The sequence below is a fragment of the Oncorhynchus tshawytscha genome, linkage group LG16 (assembly GCF_018296145.1).
Source record: "Oncorhynchus tshawytscha isolate Ot180627B linkage group LG16, Otsh_v2.0, whole genome shotgun sequence".
Taxonomy (NCBI): domain Eukaryota; kingdom Metazoa; phylum Chordata; class Actinopteri; order Salmoniformes; family Salmonidae; genus Oncorhynchus; species Oncorhynchus tshawytscha.
The window spans coordinates 51,197,689-51,218,598 of record NC_056444.1 but is presented as its reverse complement, the minus strand read 5'-3'; the positions used below and the strand labels follow the sequence as shown (position 1 = coordinate 51,218,598).

Here is a 20,910-nt window from a genome sequence, read left to right as displayed (position 1 = left end):
CGTCTCCTTCCTGAGTGGTATGATGGCTGCGTGGTCCCATGGTGTTTATACTTGCGTACTATTGTTTGTACAGATAAACGTGGTACTTTCAGGCGTTTGGAAATTGCTCCCAAGGATGATCCAGACTGAGGTCTTTTGAGGCTGATTTCTTTAGATTTTCCCATTATGTCAAGCAAAGAGGCACTGAGTTTGAAGGTAGGCCTTGAAATACATCCACAGGTGCACCTCCAATTGACTTAAATCATGTCAATTAGCCTATCAGAAGCTTCTAAAGCCATGACATAATTTTATGGAATTTTCCAAGTTGTTTAAAGGCACAGTCAATTTAGTGTATGTAAACCTCCGACCCACTGGAATTGTGATACAGTGAATTATAAGTGAAATCTGTCTGTAAACAATTGGAGAAATTACTTGTGTCATGTACAAAGTAGATAACTTGTTAACAAGAAATTTGTTCAGTGGTTGAAAAACTAGTTTTAATGACTCCAACCTAAATGTTCCGACTTCAACTGTACCACGCTCACACATACTCGCGCAAACACACTCGTTCACACTCCCCACATATGCTCCTGCTACTGTCTATTATCTACCCCGTTGCTTAGTCACTTTAACCCTACCTACTGTATATGTACATTGCTAACTCAATTACCTCTTACCCTTGCATGTTCTCCCTGAATATAGCCAGCTTATTTTTACCTGTTATCGTTATTCGTTATTCACGGGGTATTTATTCCTTGCAATTTTTGTGTATCTTTAACTCTGCATTGTTGTAATAGGACCCTTGAATAAGCATTAAACTGTTTGTCTACACCTGTTGTTCACAAAGCATGTGACAAATACAATTTGATTGGATTTGATTTTGTGGGTGTGTATTTTGACTGTACTGTAGCAGCGCCTTACCAGAGCTGTGTCCGTCTCCTGTGTTTCCTGGGTCTGGTTGCGGTCAGTGCGGCTGTCACCCTCCTCCTTCTGACCTTTCACATCGCGCTCTGATTGGTCCCTAAAGTTGGGCTGCTGCATGCATGGGCAAGTTAATGAAAAAAATCAAATAATAATAATAAAAAGAGGGGAAGACGAACAGAGGAGGAAGGGAAGGAAGAGGATGAGGGGAGACGTATTGGGGGGTAGTGAATCGAAAACAAAACCAAATCAAAAAAGAGATAAAAACAATAGAACCAAAATGGACGATCCATAAGACACTTTCCAAATAAAAAAATGAACCTCACAGGACAAAGAAAAGTATGTAAAGGAAAAACAGCTTTTTCAGAGTGGTGTAGGACAGAGTGGAAAACAGAACCAAAACAATGATGAGAAGTGCGAGCAACGGCTGGGGGGTTGGGGGAGGGGAGGGGAAGGGGTGAAGGAGAGGTGATTACAATAATCAAAAGAGAGGAGAGAGGAAAAGGAAACAAGTGCCGAAAACGGCGGTCACGGTGCCCATGCAGTGGGGGGGGATGGAGGGATGGGGTAGTGATCGGACGGGGTTGGCACTCAGTAGGCCTCTAATGTAGCTTAATTAAAAGCATAGAACCAACTTTACAAGACTGACTTAAAGTTACATCCTAAACACTTGCCCTAGGTGTGCTGAGCTACATATAGTAAGTAATACAGTACAACTACTCAACGAGCAAACCAACCACTATTGATACACGGTTTGCTTCTGTCTTCATTCTCCTCCATTCTGAACCACACAGGCACATCCTTGGCCTTTACAACATTCATTATCAGAATAACAGGGTACTCAACAAGTCTAATTCAATACGCTCTTTTATTACACCTTTAATAGCCCTACTCGCGCATATACAGTGCCTTGCGAAAGTATTCGGCCCCCTTGAACTTTGCGACCTTTTGCCACATTTCAGGCTTCAAACATAAAGATATAAAACTGTATTTTTTTGTGAAGAATCAACAACAAGTGGGACATAATCATGAAGTGGAACGACATTTATTGGATATTTAAAACTTTTTTAACAAATCAAAAACTGAAAAATCGGGCGTGCAAAATTATTCAGCCCCTTTACTTTCAGTGCAGCAAACTCTCTCCAGAAGTTCAGTGAGGATCTCTGAATGATCCAATGTTGACCTAAATGACTAATGATGATAAATACAATCCACATGTGTGTAATCAAGTCTCCGTATAAACACACCTGCACTGTGATAGTCTCAGAGGTCCGTTAAAAGCGCAGAGAGCATCATGAAGAACAAGGAACACACCAGGCAGGTCCGAGATACTGTTGTGAAGAAGTTTAAAGCCGGATTTGGATACAAAAAGATTTCCCAAGCTTTAAACATCCCAAGGAGCACTGTGCAAGCGATAATATTGAAATGGAAGGAGTATCAGACCACTGCAAATCTACCAAGACCTGGCCGTCCCTCTAAACTTTCAGCTCATACAAGGAGAAGACTGATCAGAGATGCAGCCAAGAGGCCCATGATCACTCTGGATGAACTGCAGAGATCTACAGCTGAGGTGGGAGACTCTGTCCATAGGACAACAATCAGTCGTATATTGCACAAATCTGGCCTTTATGGAAGAGTGGCAAGAAGAAAGCCATTTCTTAAAGATATCCATAAAAAGTGTTGTTTAAAGTTTGCCACAAGCCACCTGGGAGACACACCAAACATGTGGAAGAAGGTGCTCTGGTCAGATGAAACCAAAATTGAACTTTTTGGCAACAATGCAAAACGTTATGTTTGGCGTAAAAGCAACACAGCTCATAACCCTGAACACACCATCCCCACTGTCAAACATGGTGGTGGCAGCATCATGGTTTGGGCCTGCTTTTCTTCAGCAGGGACAGGGAAGATGGTTAAAATTGATGGGAAGATGGATGGAGCCAAATACAGGACCATTCTGGAAGAAAACCTGATGGAGTCTGCAAAAGACCTGAGACTGGGACGGAGATTTGTCTTCCAACAAGACAATGATCCAAAACATAAAGCAAAATCTACAATGGAATGGTTCAAAAATAAACATATCCAGGTGTTAGAATGGCCAAGTCAAAGTCCAGACCTGAATCCAATCGAGAATCTGTGGAAAGAACTGAAAACTGCTGTTCACAAATGCTCTCCATCCAACCTCACTGAGCTCGAGCTGTTTTGCAAGGAGGAATGGGAAAAAATGTCAGTCTCTCGATGTGCAAAACTGATAGAGACATACCCAAAGCGACTTACAGCTGTAATCGCAGCAAAAGGTGGCGCTACAAAGTATTAACTTAAGGGGGCTGAATAATTTTGCACGCCCAATTTTTCAGTTTTTGATTTGTTAAATTTTTTTGAAATATCCAATAAATGTCGTTCCACTTCATGATTGTGTCCCACTTGTTGTTGATTCTTCACAAAAAAATACAGTTTTATATCTTCATGTTTGAAGCCTGAAATGTGGCAAAAGGTCGCAAAGTTCAAGGGGGCCGAAAACTTTCGCAAGGCACTGTACAGTACATTTACATGGCTATGACAATTGCCTCTTGATGTGTGTAAATAGACAGTGGTTTATGGTTTCTAGGATTTCCTTATCACCCTATCATGTCATGCAGCACAGCGGTGGCTGCATTTGAGGCCGGAGCTCTATGTAGCATCTATAGCGGCCTGTAAGGCGTCAAAGCAGCATGCGTATCATGTGTAGTAAGTAAGGATCATGTGTACAGGCAGCATTCTGTGCCAGGGAGAAACCATAGTGTGAGCTGGGATGGAGGAGGAGCATTAGTAAGCCGTAACGTGGTTCAAAGAGCAAACAGGACAGAAATAATAGATTTGTTACCAAAAAAAAAGAGGATATAAAAAGAAAAGGAAAGAAACACGATTGATAATAAAGGAGGGGTGGGAAGAGGAGGAGTAGGGGGGTTTGTTCTTACCTTCTGCTCTGCGGGGATCTCACCCGCCTGGTCATCTGGAGGGCAGGGGTGAGAGGCAGAGGGTGCACCCACCACAGAGTCCCCAGCCTCGGACAGTAGAGGCAGGGGGGATGCCCCCTCCACCTGTGCCCTCCCTGAGGGGGTGGTGCCTAGGCTCTCAACCCACTCCACAAAAGCCTGGAGCTGGGTGTGCAGTGCTCGCAGCCTACCCGTCAGAGCCTCCACCAGGGGAAGATCCTGGAGCTCCGAGGGCTGGGCCTGCTGGCTCTTCTCTGGGACACATGGCTCTGCAGCCTCCCCGGAGGAGATCTTGCGGTAGAGGGAGATGGAAGGGCAGTTGGAGTCGGAGGCAGTCAGCAGCTGGATGGCTGTAGAGATTAGGCGGGCTTGGTCCCTCATGGCTAGCAGGGATTCACGGTCCTTCAGCCCCAGGGGGACAGGAAACCCAGTGGACGTCTTCTTCTCCCTCTCCTCCAGGGGCTCGTTCTCCCCTCCGATGGGGCCCTCGCGGTGAGCCTGGCTGGGGAGGCACTCAGCTGAGTCCCCTGCCTCTGCGTCGGTCTCCAGGGCGGGCCTGGAAGAGCTGTGGTAAGAGGCCAGGTCGCAGCGCTGCAGGTTGGACAGCAACACACGGTTCTCATACTGGAGCTTCTTCACCTTGCCACTCAGATCCCCGATCTGGAGCCTGGCGGCCTGCAGCAGCTCCTCCTGGGGGGCCTCTGTGCTGATCAGAGCCCCCCCACCATGACTGTCCTCCAGGAGAGAGATGGACGAGGAGTCGTCCTGGTCTGGGTCCGACGCCAGCGGCAGCTCCGACTTGTAGCGGTTGATCTCGTTCATCAGCAGCTTGTTCTGCTCCTCCATCTCTAACAGCGAGCGCCGCAGCAGCTCCGCCTCCTCCTCGACAAACTGCAGGTGCCTCTGGAGCTCCATCACGTTCTCCAGACCTCCTCCTCCATGTCCTCCCATGCCGCCGACCCCCAGGCCTGGTGGCAGCTCCTGGCCCTTCATATCGTCCATCTCGGCCCGCAGGCCGCGGTTCTCCACCTCCAGTTCCACAATGCGCCGGCTCAGCAGGTTGGCCTCCTCCTCCACCAGCTTCAGGTGAACTCTGACCTCGGCCTCGCGCGTGTGGGGCGAGTCGTTGACCTCCTCCACGGTGAGCGAGGCGTCTACATCGCCGTACATCGAACGGTACTTGGCCAGCTCCTCCCGCATTTCCTCGCTGTCCTTGGCCATCTTGGTCAGCTTCTTGCACATGAGCGCTGACTCCTCCTTGGCAAAGTGGAGCTGGCACTTGAGGTCAGAACTGTCCTCCTGCTGGCCACATAGACAGGTAGTTAGTGTGTTGTCAGTGTTCCTAACTAACTCACACACAAAAATACAAGATATCTCCAGCTAACATGTCACAGAGAGAAAGATTATGAGGCCAAAATGACAAATGAAAAAAGTGAATTGTTTCTTCCCGTTAACATAATAGCTTGAACTCATCTGACATCCTCATGGTAACCCCAGCAAATAGTTAGACCAATGCAAAGTTATGGATTTTTTTAGGCAAAGTGGGGTAGGTGGATGCAACAACGGGAAGTCATGCACGCTGTATTACAGTGATATGAAATGTGTGGTGGCTAGGGGCACTTAGGGACATTGGTGTATTTATAACAGACAGAAGCCATTTTGAATATTAAACCCACATTTATTTTGCAGAGGGTATTACTCAGATTCCCTTCCATTTATTATTTAACCAAGCGGCCCAAAATGATCCAGGCCCATTAAATAATACTTTGTGTTGTGTGATTTATTGGCTATAGACTATTTGCCAGAACATTAAACACAGTCTGGAGAGGGTTTATACTATTTAGAGTATGTTTGCACTCCAATATTATAATATTAAGCATGAACCTCATCCCCACAGGAATGAAGGACGAGAGAGAGGCTTTTGACATTCTCATTATACTAAAAACACCCCCCCCCCACACACACACATTGTGTACCACCACAACCTCAACGCGAGAGAGAGAGGAGAGAGGAGAGAGAGAGAGGAATGTGCGCAAAAGCATGATCTGCTATTGTCAAACGTTGCGCTAACTTGGAAGTGTATCATCTCCTTCCCAGGTCGCGAAAGTGAGAACAATCCGTTTAACTGTCTGTAAGTCTGGGTTACCTGGGGAGACAGCTTCTTCTCTGGCTTGTTGTTTGGCCGAGCCCCTCGCTTCTTCAGAGAGTTCTGAAAATAGAGGGAAACACATATATTGACAATAATTAGTGTCAATCAATCGACAAATCAAATTAACCAAGTGCTTTCACAGTAACCCAGCCTAGGCCCTAGACCCCCAAAGAGCATGCAGCAGCACATTGGCCAAGGCGTTATACAACATAATAATAATACCACCAATCTCCAAGCCTTTTCCCCCGCCACTCGCTCACCCAACTTGCCCCTGTCGCCCCCTTCACCCCTGCCACTTTACCCAGTTTATCATCACCATGGAGATGTTAATCCCCACAGTGACACTGATAGGGGTGTGGAGCTACAGTTGACCGCATTCCTGCTATGTAAACAGAGAGGAAGGGGTGGCGAGGGGGAGAGGGAGACAGAGATAGAGAAAGAAAGAAAGAGAAAGCTGAAGAGAGGAAGATAGTAAACTGAGATGAGACCATAAAGAGAGAAAAGGAACAGCGTTGCTAACGATAGCCAGCCCCTCCCGTTGGTCACCTGGGCTTCAGTACACGGAGTTAAATCCTAATAAATCCCAATTCCTACCAGAGTGCAGAGAGACACAAACACACACACACACACACACACACACACAGACAGACAGACGCGCTGCAGTACAAGCTTATCTCGCCAAGGCGTTTCCATGGAAACTGGCTACTTTCTCCGCACTGAGCTGGCTGGTGAAAAAGGCAGGGATATCCACAGTCCATTCTGCTGTGTTTTATTAAATCAAGCTGAAAACAAACAAGACCCTGCTACCACAGTACAGTATAGAGCCTTTAACATAGTGGACACATACGTACAGTATGCATACACACACGCACAACATCCAGAACCAATTCCCCCAAGTGCAAAAAAAATCCAGCTAGAGAGCAGAGTAACTAGATTGGATTTAAAGCGGTGCCGGTATAGTATAAAGAGATGCATCCAATCCTCAACCCTCATTTTGCCTTTGCTGACAATGTCATGCAGTTTAGCTGGTGGCTGAGAACCTTTTAATGGTGCTAAACTTCAAGGTAGAATCAATGGAGAGATACTGGAAGTATTGATCCCTGCCAAGTATCGCCCAACCTTGGGACACTTTTTTTCATTTTGTTTTGACCATTGGTTTCGACAGGCCAGCTGTAACAGGGATGTCGTGGTGCCACTGTGACATGGCAGGCTTACACCATTTGAACACAGAGCTAAACCCCAATACCCACTCATGTATAAAACCCCTATAAGATACAAACATCTCACATCAATTTTTTTCTGTCCCCCTTACCTATTTTGTTATCTCCAGGGGTGTGGCGGTTATTATCATGCAAAAGACTGCCGGTCTCACCGTAATTGACTGTTCATTAAGACCTGTTATGGCTAGACGTTCCGCTAACTTCCAGTGAAATTACGGAGCCCGAAATTCAACTTAAATTATTAGAAATATTTAACTTTCATAAATTCACAGTGCAATACACCAAAATAAAGCTTAACTTCTTGTTAATCCAGCCACCGTGTCAGATTTCAAAAAGGCTTTACGGCGAAAGCAAACCAAGCGATTATCTGAAGACAGCGCCCCATCATACAAACACATCATACATCATATTTCAACCAAGCAGGTGCGACACGAAAGTCAGAAATAACGATATAATTCATGCCTTACCTTTGAAGATCTTCTTCTGTTGGCACTCCAATATGTCCCAGAAACATCACAAATGGTAATTTTCTTTGATAAAGTCCTTCTTTATATCCCCAAAATGTCCATTTATTTGGCGCGTTTGATTCAGAAATACACTGGTCCCAACTCGCCCAACATGACTACAAATGATCTAATAAGTTACCTGTAAACTTGGTCCAAACATTTCAAACAACTTTCCTTATCCAACTTTAGGTATCCTAAAACGTAAATAATTGATCAAATTTAAGACGGAATATACTGCGTTCAATAGTGGATAAAATCAAAGTGGAGTGAGCTCCAGGTCGCGCGCACCAAACAAAAGAGTCCACTTGGCTTGACACTTAGAAAGTACAGCCGTACTTCTTCATTTCTCAAAGGAAAAACATCAACCAATTTCTAAAGACTGTTGACATCTAGTGGAAGCCATAGGAACTGCAACCAGGTGCCTCATAAATCTAGTTTCCCATAGAAAATCAATAAAAAACACAGTGCCCTCAAATCTTTTTTGAATTTTTCTGAACCACTAGGCTACCTGCTGCCCCTAGTCTCAATGAAATCTTGTCTTTACTAATATGTAAAATTAGTTTAGATTTAGAATGGCCCATTATCAGGCTCGGGCTCCCGAGTGGTGCAGTGGTCTAAGGCACTGTATCTCAGTGCAAGAGGCATCACTGCAGTCCCTGGTTTGAATCCAGGCTGCATCACATCTGACCGTGATTGGGAGTCCCATAGGGCGGTGCACAACTGGCACAGCGTCGTCTGGGGTAGGCCATCATTGTAAATGAAAATCTGTTCTTAACTGACTTGCCTAGTTAAGTAAAAAATCATGCACTCAAATAACGAATTGGAGGCTGCACACTTTCCCACAAGTCCATTCTATAGGCTACTTCGGTTTTATAGAGGAGCTGTGCTTAATATGATCAGCCGAGAAATAAATACAACAACACTCCATTCACTCCATCAACCACTGTTTGAGGAGTAGGCTCTCGCAGCGCGACAGCTGATATTTCGCCCAAACTCTGTATGCCATAGGCTCTCCAACCCTGTTCCTGCAGCTACCCAGTGCTTAATTTGGGGAACCAAGTGAAATCTGTTCGGGAACATCGATAGTAACATGTTTTTCACAACTAAACATATTTCACTAAACTGTTGACAGCCCTTCGCGCGCTCTAGAAGGGAATAAAGGAGAGAGAGGAGGAGATGGAAACGCACGGTGGTGAGATATTCTGTATAGCTAAAGGTAATGTGTCACCCAATTAATTATGAAAATATAAAATGACCTATTACTAGGCTATTCTAAATCAAATATAAATTCGCTAATTGTACTAACTGTAAGCCGGCCTGCACAATCAATGAAACAACAGCATCACCTAGCTAGACTATCCGTTCTCTCCCAGACTCATGAATATACATTCTGGAGCGTGCAATAAGATAACCAGTCCATTTAGTTTGCATAAAAATACCGTCCACACTCAAAGGCAATTACTCAAATCTGTTTAATTTTGGAGTATAGGCTAGACCCCCCCCCAGGATTGCGCTCATAAGCCTATGTGTATGGGAGTTTTTAATTCATCTTCACTCCATCCATTTCGTTGTTAGGCTTTGAAACAACACCCACAACAACCATGTTTTACACTGTTTAAACCTGCTGTTGAACTTCTTTCTTCAAATTGATCATCACAGCAAGGTGATTCTAACAGTTTTACAAGTATGATAGCCATACTGTTTTGATAAGTGTTTGATGTCATTTTCGATCCCCTATGCATTGATGTCAGAGTGGTTAGAGGGGCAATAGAGCCCTGAGTACCAGGCCATTAGCGACCTGATGGTTGTTAGCAAGTTTGGTACTACCAAAGCATGTCCAGAGTGCATAAGAGGAGATTACCTTGACTCAACGGTCACATGGACTTTTACTGCGGTCATGACTCATGACTGCAGTTGTGGCGGTAATACGGTCACCCCAATAGCTGTATCAAATATCAATAATTTTCACACTCAAAAAGGTTTCTCCTATGGGGACAGTCGAAGAACCCTTTTGGAACCTTTTTTTTAAAGAGTGTAGGGTGTAATTTGGGACACAGCCTTCCTGCTCTGCAATCTCACACCCACAAAACAAAACCAGACAAAATTCCACCCGCTCTGCCAGGTTGACGTAATCGTCCGGCGTTCTCTGTGCAACAGCTACGTGTCATTCAGAACACAAGGCCACTCACACAAACAATGCAGGGCTGACTCAACCTCAGTAAAACACAGAGGCAGAACCGGGACAACATCAGGGAGATGAGGTTTGAAGTGATGTCTCTGTACACTGTAAACGGGTCACCGTGAATTTAACAATAGCTCACAGGCTACTTGATGGCCAGTAAAAATCTGTATTTCATATTATAGTACACTTACTGTAATATAAGTATGGTATCAAAGCAAATACTGTGTAAAAAAAAAAGTAAATGCTACCATAATCTGAATTAATGAATTAATGGATTAATGAAATTCACTGAGGGGAGGGCTTTGTATTTCACAGTATTTTACTATAATTACAAGGGATTGGTGCAAGCAGATTTGCTGCTATAGTGTTTACACATTATAGAATGTGAATGAATATTTAGTGTTTTATGTCACTTGTACATCTAGAGGCCTTAACAAAAGCTTCCAAACAGGTAGCAAATACAGGGCAAAACAGACCAGAAAGACATGGAAAAATGGTAAACCATTTCAAGTTGAAGAATTCCTGCCACTCCAATCTGTCCCCTATACAGTTTAAATTCATGGGTCTTTATAACCACATAGGAGATAAAAATGGGTACATCATTCTCACTCACAGGTGCAACAAATATAGCCTCTTACAAGGCATGCCTCAAAATATGTTAATGATCCAGCAAGTGGTCAAAAGGTTTTCAGCCCTCTAAAGATACGGTACGGTACTGTATTCTGTGGAGTGGGAATGACAGAGCCATTCAAAATACCGCAATTTTCCCACAATGCATCATCATTTACAATACGCAGTAAAACATTAGAGTTTTTTTTACTGTTGATAATATCTAAAACTACAATTTTCTGTTCCAGTGTATGTAAAGCCGTGCCACTCCCAAGTCTGCCTGTGTCATGCCTAAACACACCTGCACAATGCACAGTTAAAGACACGCACGTGCACACACATACAGATGCGTGCACGCACACACACCCTATCCCCAGCAAAAAAACACGAGCATTCAATGGCATGTGTCTGTGCTATCTGATAACATGGTTCTGTGTGTGTATGTCAACAGGCTGTAACTCTAGTGGTGTGGGCTGTGTAACCGGAGGCCTGGAGGGGGTAGGTTGGTAGGCTGATCCCTGGCTGGATGTCTCTCTCCTGCGAGAGGGAGGTCGAGACGTGTAGGTCCCCCTTAGACATGTGAAATTGCATTTTCACTAGTAAAATAGCTGTTTTCACACGCCGATGTTAAAATTCACCCGTTGAAACCATATTTTGACATGTATTACATTTAGAATTCACATGTTAACACCACCTTTTCACGTGAGGGTAAGAACGTGTTTTCACCTCGCATCTGAATTGCCGTTTCACATGTGACATTATTGGTATCGCATGTTCAAAACTTTCATGTGGAAATCGGATATGTAGTTTCACGTGGAAAACATTCACATGTGAAAAGCTCACTTTCACATGTGGAATTGCAAGTTCACGTGTGAAAAACATTCCGTTTCATGTGAAAAAAAAATTCCACATAATTGTTTTTCACAACTGAGCTTGCAATTTCACATTTGAAAGTGAAAACCGAATTGGCAGTTTCATGTTTAAGAAAACTCCACGTGAATATCTCACTTTCACATGTGGAATTGCAGGTTCACGTGTGGGGTTTAAAAAAACGTTACGGTGTGAAAAGATGGCGTTAGCATGTTGCATTAGCAATGTTTCCAACGGTAGAATGAGGGTGACCACATCTTAAAAAGCCCAAGACGGGAACGATTTAGCGGGAAAATTTGTGAAACAGAGGATAGAATAACATTTTTTAGGGGCAGGTTCATAAATGCTGCAAATATATCATATTTGTTTTGATCAGTCATGGAAATAAAAGCGATGAAAACATGTTTGATCGTTATTTAAAAAGATGGAGTACAAAGCCATAGAATGAAAAATACCGGAGTTTTGGCGCAGGCACTGCCGACTAGTGCTAGCTAACTACCTAGCAATTTAAAAAAAAAAATCTATTAATTCTATTTAAAAAGATTACAAAATGGATACTTGGGGTCACAGTATCAATATAATATTGTCAAAAATAATGTTGCGATATTCATAGATTTCCCCCATCACTAGTTATTATATGGTGCAATCCTCTAGTGAGCGAGTTACTTTTGTGACATTAATATTAAGCAAAACTTCTGAAGTCGAGAACACAATTCTTAGTATGGCAAACAAAAAGAATGATATCGAAAGCAAAACATAAACCTTAAAGTCTTGATGGCAAAACAAAATATTGCAAGAAAATAATTCAAATCTGTGAGAACAAATGAATGTAAATGGATGCAAAAATAGATTTCCGTGAAAACATTTTGTGTAACGCTATTAAATAGAAACGCCTCCATCTTTTCTGCAATTTTCCCTCTATTTGGTTATATTACCCTTGGCCTTTGCTTTCACTGCCTTTTTTTGGCACGTTCATTCCAGCAGCAGAGCACCCTGTATCCCACTGCTGGTTTGCCTCTGAAGCTAAGGGACTATTTAGGTCCTGGTTGGTCCCTAGATGGGACACAGGAAGTATGGAAAAAATGCACATGTGGGGGGAAATATAATTCACATGATATGTTCACAAGTGTGTTGAAAAACCATGTTTTTTGTTGTTGTAAGGTTCCGGCCTGGCCATCATGCCTGCACACTTAAGCCCAGTACAGCTCTGCTTGGCTTTGCCCTACAGTGTAAATCAGGAAACAGTCAGCCAGACTGGACTTGGGAAATAACGCCTGGTGCAGAGAAAAGGACGGAGACGTTGTTACACAACCTCACAGTCCAGGGCTTGGAAAGATTAACTTGTGCAACAATGAATGTTAGGATAGGAACAGACATCATCGCGACACTAATGTGGGTTTACTGGATTTGGTGGACATCTGATGGCGCAACACACACACACACACACACAGATGTAGGATCTTCGTTTCAGACAGTTTGCGACAGAAGGAAAAGAATCCTGCAGCAAAAGGAAATGTGAATAATTATGTGGATTATAATTGATTATAATTCATGAAAAACAGAGGAAGAGAGAGGAGTGTAGGTGTGGGAGAGAGTAAGAAGGAGAGAGAGAGTAAGAGAGAGAGCTTGAGAGTGTGGGATATGCTGACTAGTTAATAATGGAGAGTAATAGTGTGCAACAGTTGAGGCTGCTGAGGGGAGAATGGCATCAAACGTATTTGATACCGTTCCACCAATTCCGCTCCAGCCATTACCACGACCATGTCCTCCCCAATTAAGGTGCCACCAACCTCCTGTGGTGTCCAAGGGACCCTGGCATGCCTAGATAGACGAGGGGTCATGACTCTGGTGGCGGCTCGACCAGAGGGGGGGGTCAGGCACTCAAACAATGGATCGCAATGCCAGCCCGGAACATAATCACACAGAACTACTACTTCGGTCTGCACCCAAGGCAACCAACACAACTATCACACAATATGGCTTTATCACATTACTACACCATTTAATACGGTGGAAGCATGAAACAAAGGGAGCAATAAAAGTGTCATAAAATTAGAAATATGAATATCCAAATCGGTAGGATTATTAAAAAGCAATCGATGCTATTCTAGTCGCAACATCAAATGGTGTTATTGCAGTAATGGAGGAGGCACTTTCTAAATAAATTACATCTTTATTCTATCTGCACTCCAAAGAGGGAAGTGAAGTAGAATAGTATATTTGCATGACACTTCCCAGACTGCTATAGCAGAACTGTGGGTGATGTGAGTGGAGATGACAACAACACCAGACAATACACCCCCCCGCTTTGCTTTTGGTCAAATCCAAAGAACAATCAATGGTGTTCGGATCAACCCAAGTTTGAGATCCATTGGGTGGAGATATGCCTCTTTGTTACCAAACTCACTGCTGCTCACTTTCAGACATTGTAGGAAGGCTGTGGGACAGAAGACTGTGGTTGGTTGGTCTGACCCTGTGTGTCCACTGGTTAAATATCTTTCTGAAAGCTTGTTATTAATATGATTGGTCAATTTCAAGTAGAGCAAACAGAGTAATGTGTGTGTGTGTTTCTGTCTGTTGGTGTGTCAGTCTGTGTGCAGTGTTAGAGTTTAGAGAAAGTGTGGAGTCTGTGCAACAATGAGTTGGGGAGAGAGAGAGGAAGGTGGCAGGGAGGGAGGGAGAGAGGGAGGAGGGGTCTGTAGATGTCCTCTAAAGCCTGTCAGCAGAGCAAAATCCAGGGGGACAGCCTAAACACCAGCCCCCCCTCTGTCTCAGTACCTCCTCTCCTCCTATTGTCCTTTTACTGCACTCACAATGGACCAGCAGCACAACCCCAAATCTACATACACAGAGTCCCTGGAACCAAATGTAATCCACAAATCAAATCAAAGTTTACTGGTCACATACACAGATTTGCAGATGTTATCGCAGGTGCAGCAAAATGCAATGGGATTTTCTGGATTTTTTTTCTCATTTTGTCTGTCATAGTTGAAGTGTACCTATGATGAAAATTTACAGGCCTCTCTATCATCTTTTTAAGTGGGAGAACTTGCACAATTGGTGGCTGACTAAATACTTTTTTGCCCCACTGTACTACCCACCACTGCGACCTGTACGCTCTCGTTGGCTGGCCCTCGCTTCATACTCGTCGCCAAACCCACTGGCTACAGGTTATCTACAAGTCTCTGCTAGTTAAAACCCCGTCCCATCTCAGCTCGCTGGTCACCATAGCAGCACCCACTCGTAGCACACGCTCCAGCAGGTATATCTCACTGGTCACCCCCAAATCCAATTCCTACTTTGGTCGCCTTTCCTTCCAGTTCTCTGCTGCCACTGACTGGAACGAACTGCAAAAATCACTGAAGCTGGAGATTCCCATCTCCCTCACTAGCTTTAAGAACCAGCTGTCAGAGCAGCTCACAGATCACTGCACCTGTTCATACCCGATCTTTATACAGCCCATCTATCTACCTCATTCCCATACTGTATTTATTTATTTTGCACCACAGTATCTCTACTTGCACATCCATCTTTTGCACATCTACCATTCCAGTGTTTAATTGCCATATTGTAATTACTTCGCCACCATGGCCTATTTATTGCTTTATCTCCCTTATTTGACCTCATTTGCACTCACTGTATATAGACTTAGTTTTCTTTTGTTCTACTGTATTATTATTATTATTGACTGTATGTTTTGTTCATTCCATGTGTAACTCTGTGTTGTTGTGTGTCGAACTGCTATGCGTTTATCTTGGCCAGGTCGCAGTTGCAAGTGAGAACTTGTTCTCAACTAGCCTACCTGGTTAAATAATGGTGAAATAAAAATAATTTAAAAAGGATCTGATGATATAAGCCAAAGTCTATATTGTGTTTTTACCTAAGTCTTTATGGTGTTTGTGTGCTTTAATATTTTCCTAAGTGTAGGCTACAACCTTTAACACTTAAAGTTAATAGTTAAGTTAAGTCTTAAAAGACAAGAAAAAGAAAAGACAAGTTTTTCATTTTTTTAAGCACTACCTCCACATGTGTTTCAATGTCATTTCTTTGAGACGGGTGGGTCTGAGGCTTTAGAGGGTGTGAACGATGCTACATGGGCGTAAACAAAGAGCAGCACTGTAGCTGTTCAATGTGAAAGGTTATCTTTATTTCACAACAATAGAATATTTAATACTGTTAGTGGTTTGCCTAACGGGGGAATTTGATGAGGTAATGTTCAGAGTATCCATTTAGTCAATTTGGTTCATATATTTTCTAAATATATTTTCTAAGGATTAAAGTAGAGCAAGTGTGAAAATCGCAGCAAAATGTTTGAATGCCTTTTTGGCCTAAATGGGATTATAAATCTAGCAACTTTGAAAGCAGCATCACTTCCCCATGTTACCTCCAACTACAGTGTATGATATTCCACTTTGAAGCTCTGAGTCTGTACGTTTATTCAATATACAATACACAATTTAACATTTTGGAACAAAAGACCCGAAAAGAGATGGTCGGTCACAAATAGCTCATTTCTGCATCCTCACAAACATGCTGGATGTAGCTGAAAGCTGACGTTTAGCTGAACCATAGCTAAATAGGAGTTATTGGGCTTACACCAGCTACCGTATTAAAGTTACCGTAGAACAAACCAGACTTCATTTTTATCAATATCATGGAAGTCATTATATGAGGTAAAAGCAAATTGTGACTGAAAATGGTAATTAATAGCCTGGAGACATGCTTCTTCTCTGACCTCGGTTTCCACTAGATAGCACAGCCACAAAGTCAACACTGGCTACATTGTAAAGATTCATGAAAACAAAAAGTTGCCTAATGGTCTTCATTTAAGGTTAGGGTTAGGCATAAGGTTAGCAGTGTGGCTAGGGTTAGGTTTAAAAACAGATTTTAAGAAGATACATTTTAGAAAAGAAAGGGGTTTATGACAGTGGCAACTAGTGACGATGCTTGGATGTCGCTGGCGGTTCAGTGCAGTCAAGCAAAAATGCACTATTTAGATTTAAAATTACGGTGACATTTTCAGAATGTAACAGGCCGTTACTGCAATTTCAGGTAAAAACTCAATAAAACAAGTCTCCAAAATAAAGAAAGAAAAGGTCTATACATTTCAGCTGTTTCAAAAACATTGCTATTCCAGTTTTTACCGTCAGGAGTGTTAGCTCAACGAGACAATTCTGTTTACACAGCCCTGCTTAGAGGGGGGCAATTTTAGGGCGTGTGTCGTGCGGTCGAGAAGTGACAAGTTTGCAAGTTTACATTGCAGTATATGCATAGGCGAGGGTATTTTTGCAGAAAGTCTAGTAAGTGTGAATACCTAAGAAAGGAGCTCTGCAGGTGTAGAGAGAGAGAGAGAGAAAGAGAGATCTAGCAAAGGTACAGGGAGGGATATATTCTGGGTGACAAATGAGAGAGGGAGGAGTGGGGGAGATAAAGCCAATCTGCATAGGAAAGGAGAGTAAGAGAGGGAAGGGAGAAGGAAGAGAGGAGGGAGACGTATAAGAATGAGTATTTAAGTATTTAAACTACAGTGAATGTTCAATTCAGAGATTTGGGGGGGGTTATCCCACCCCACCCACCGCAGACCTTAATGGGTTCCCTTGACAACCGCTTGTGCACTCCCTCGTTCAGTTTCTGACAGTAGAGGCCAACAAAACAAGTTGGTGAAAGATGGAGGGTGGAGGATGGGGGATGGGAGGGAAAAAACATGGACGACAGGAAATCCCTATTGACATGAGACAGATCCACTCTTCAAAAACCAATGGAAATAACAACAAATGCAAGAACACCCCTCCTGCCCCCTCTTTTACGTCGAACTGGGAATGAGGGATGGGCATGAGAAAATATTTTACTATTCAAATAATATCATATAAAAAAAAAATGGATATCTGGATAGTTGAAATACTAAAAAGAACAAATTTGCTCTCGAGTCTCTCCACCGTACAATGACGCAAATGGCAGAGGTAAACAGTGGACAGTCTGCTTGCTTTTCTCCCCGCTAGTTTGGCTCCCGACAACAGCGAAAGAGAAGTCTGCTTTTCCCCACGATAGAACAGATTCTGTTACAGAAAGGTTTTCTGGTGAGTATTTGCCATTGATCTGTGTCAGGCCTTGTGCAAACTCCGCTAGGCACCTGTAATTGCTATTGGAAGGGGGTAAAATAACATACCGATGCCAGGCTAGCCTGTAGGCCTAAAAGCGCAGCAGAAGTTCAATGCACTGTTATAAAAACTACATTCAAAAGTTTGTTGTTTTATTCAACTAAGAATTTCAAATGTCCTGGTATCTCCTTGTCATTCATGGTATAAAAATGCCACATTGTATTTAAAACAAATTCTACATGAACGCTCAAGTAATAGAATACCAACGTCCTTTCGGATAGCCGGATATTCGATTAACGGTGCCCATCCCTACTGGAAATGGGATTATTTACTCAGAGGTGTTAACGTGCACGTGCATTATTGCACACACTATATCTTCTAATGTTGTATTTACCAGTATACTAAACACATAGGCCTGACAGATATATACAAATACACATCTTGAAAATCTGTTCTGTACATCCAGACAATACAAAATCATTGAGGTAGGACCTGGACAGTCATTCACTTCATCCCTCTACCCCTCACCCCCTTCTATTCAGCATATCTTGGCTTTACTGTACATGCAGGGCCGGCCTTGGGCATAAGCCACATAGGCATTATTTGGGGGGGGTGCTCAGTCCCGTTAGAATAGTAGAATCTCTAAATGTGGTTGTGTCAGCAGTTTTCCACTTGTTATGCTAGTCAATCAATTAGCCCACGTCAGCACTTTTATTTTGATGAGTAAAGTTAGTCTCCCAGGCTATCTAAACTTGTTGTAATCATGTCCAAATTACCCAGGGGCCCTGACCTCCAGGGGGCCCCCCATTGATTTTGTTAGTCACTCTCACTCAGATACAGTATCATATTAACATGGCATAAGTCATGGCAAAATGTGTAGAATTTCAGGAAATTTGCTTTAAAACTGAAAACAAGTTCTCTCTGCCCCATGGCAAAAGGTGTAGAATTGCAGGAAATTAACTACAAAACGTAACATGTTTCTCTCCGGCGTCCAGAGGGGGGCCTCGAAAATCTTTTGCCTAGAGCCCCCTAAAGGCTAGGGGCCGTTCTGTGCACATGTCCATTGTCTACACAAGGAGCTAGCAGATTGGCCAGCTCCAGAAAGCCTGATCCCTTCTGCAGCCAACACTCCCGCCCCCTCCTTCTCTTTCCCTCTCCTCCCCCTCTCTCGCTCTCTCACTCTTAACACGGAATCACAGCACACACCCATATACCATCCCAAACAAACAGACCCTGTTACAACCCTAAAAATAGACCCCCATCTTTGACAACAGAGCCCCCTCGCCCCATCCTCCACACCACCCACGTAGAGCAGCAGTGACACCTTCCATCATATGCTTCTGAGACTGGGAGAGAGAGGAGCAGTGTTTATGACGAGGTGATTGGACGTGTTGCAATTAGCACTGTGAAACACTGTTATAATGGTGCCCTGGGGCATATAGGGGTTGAGTGGCCAGAGTGAGGGAGTTGTTTCTGAGCCTGAGGGGAAACAGCATGTTGACTAGCTTTATCAGTTTAGATAAAGAGTCGACTCCAGAGTGCAGAGGAGAGGAGGTCATTTCTAGGCTGCGATATAAGGACGTTGAACGGTGGAGACGGTGTCTTTGGTTGTATCACGTTGACCAAGTCACAATAACACTTTGCAAATTGGCCCATTAGAATCCATGCACCGTGGAACAAAAGGTAGATAAAAGAAAGGATTGAAGTGAAGGCGTTATCCCTCCATCCGACTGCCCTTTAGATGAGTGTCACAAACAGCCCCACAAAGACTAGGATCAAACCCAGCTGAGCCCCCGACGTCCCCCCCTTTCATCTCTCCCTTTAATGTGCTGAAGCCAACGTCACTTCCAGGTGACGCCCCAAATGGCACTCTATTCTCTATGGGCTCTGGTCTAAAATAGTGCACTATATAGGGAATAGGCTGCCATTTGGGACGAAGCCCCTAGGTCCTGCCCTGACTGCCATTTAACTACCAGTAACGGCCCAAACGTCGGAGATTTTACTGTTTGTCTACTGGAATGACTGGAATTAACATCACACAAATCACTCTCTGAAACCTCTTTTCATCAAACACTTTCCTGGAGACATGACTTGTGTAATCCAGGCAATCTCCCCTTTCTGACAGGACATCAACGTTGAAATGGGAAATTGATGAAACGTAACTTTAATGCAATTGTCTCTCATGGCACATTTCTGTGATGACCTTGTGTAGTTGCTCTACGCTCGGCTCTAAACGCAGGCGAGGCTTACACTGTACAATCCCACACGGAGAGGGAGAAGAGAGAGAGACAGAGAGAAAGAGAGACAAACACAGGGAGCAAAATAGAGAAAGAGGGATGGAATGATTGAAATGACAAATCATAAATAAGTAACAAAAGAAAAGAAAGCCATCTGTACATGCTCTTCCCACCTGTAGTAGAAACATGGATAATTACACACAGGTGTGGGCGAATCAAATTTACCCACCAAAACATGTTTCTCATTATTCTAACCAAAATGGCGGCCACCGAGTTAATACAGACTATGGCTGCGGTTCAAACTCATAAAAGACACACCCTCGTCCACTTACCCTCGCCTTATGCCCTTGGGGGAATCCCCGTCGCCATCCTGGAGGGCGGTCCAAATGATTAGCCAAGCAAGGGAAGTTTGCAACGTAAGCCCACCAACCCTCCTTTTTAGTCGAGTTTGCTAGTGTACAATTATGTTCACTCCGGGGCCTGAAACTCCCCATAATTCAATTCGCGACGATTGTACATCCGCTAAGAAAAGTCAGCGAAAACTTAACTTAAAAACAACATAAAATGGAGAAGTCAACATACAAGTGTAAGTAAAAACGAATGCAATTGAGTTAGAAATGGTGCTACTAATGCACATGACGGCACAAACACGTCTCGTAAAAAGTAAATATGTTTTTGTTTGGTTATCTTTTGGAAATTGAAGAAATAAAAAATGTTCCTTCAGAAGTTCCAGCTAGGCAGGCTAACACTAGTTAGCTAATCAATTTGCTAGCTATCATACAGTAGGTGTATATTAATAATGATATATTTAATATAAGTAGACATGCACTGATAATTGGCTGTAGGGCATATAAAGCACCCACAATCATCGCAGGATGAACGAGTGACGAATTTCTGGCCAAGGGCGGTCCATTTAGAAGTCATTCCTTCCTTCCTCTCTCGCCTCTTGCCCTGCAAGTGTATACTCTTCAGACGTCATGATACGTCATCAGAAATGTCCATTTAATTTGAGAGCTGGGGGGATAGGGTGTGTTTGGACTGCAGCTAGTGTCCTGATGATTTAAGGATGGATAACTCCAGTTCTCAGGGGCCTGACTGGTGTCCCACTTTTGCCCCAGCTGACACACCAGACTCCAATAATCAACTAATCATCATCTTCAGTTTAGA

The 20,910-nt window shown here is 43.4% G+C and overlaps 1 protein-coding gene across 6 annotated transcripts in view; it reads right to left on the bottom strand.

The window, feature by feature from the left end:
• The window catches only part of LOC112233019 (protein SOGA1), a 60,821-nt gene that overhangs the window by 14,233 nt on the left and 25,678 nt on the right, over positions 1–20,910 (bottom strand). For 3 of the 6 annotated variants that reach the window (XM_042299318.1, XM_042299316.1, XM_042299320.1), the window contains exons 4-6: positions 6,019–6,081; positions 3,855–5,174; positions 901–1,014 (exon numbers count right to left, since the gene is read on the bottom strand). In XM_042299318.1, coding sequence (XP_042155252.1) covers positions 901–1,014; positions 3,855–5,174; positions 6,019–6,081 — 1,497 coding nt within the window. The remainder of the gene's footprint in view (positions 1–900; positions 1,015–3,854; positions 5,175–6,018; positions 6,082–20,910) is intronic. The other 3 variants (XM_042299317.1, XM_042299322.1, XM_042299319.1) reach the window with 2 other exon arrangements.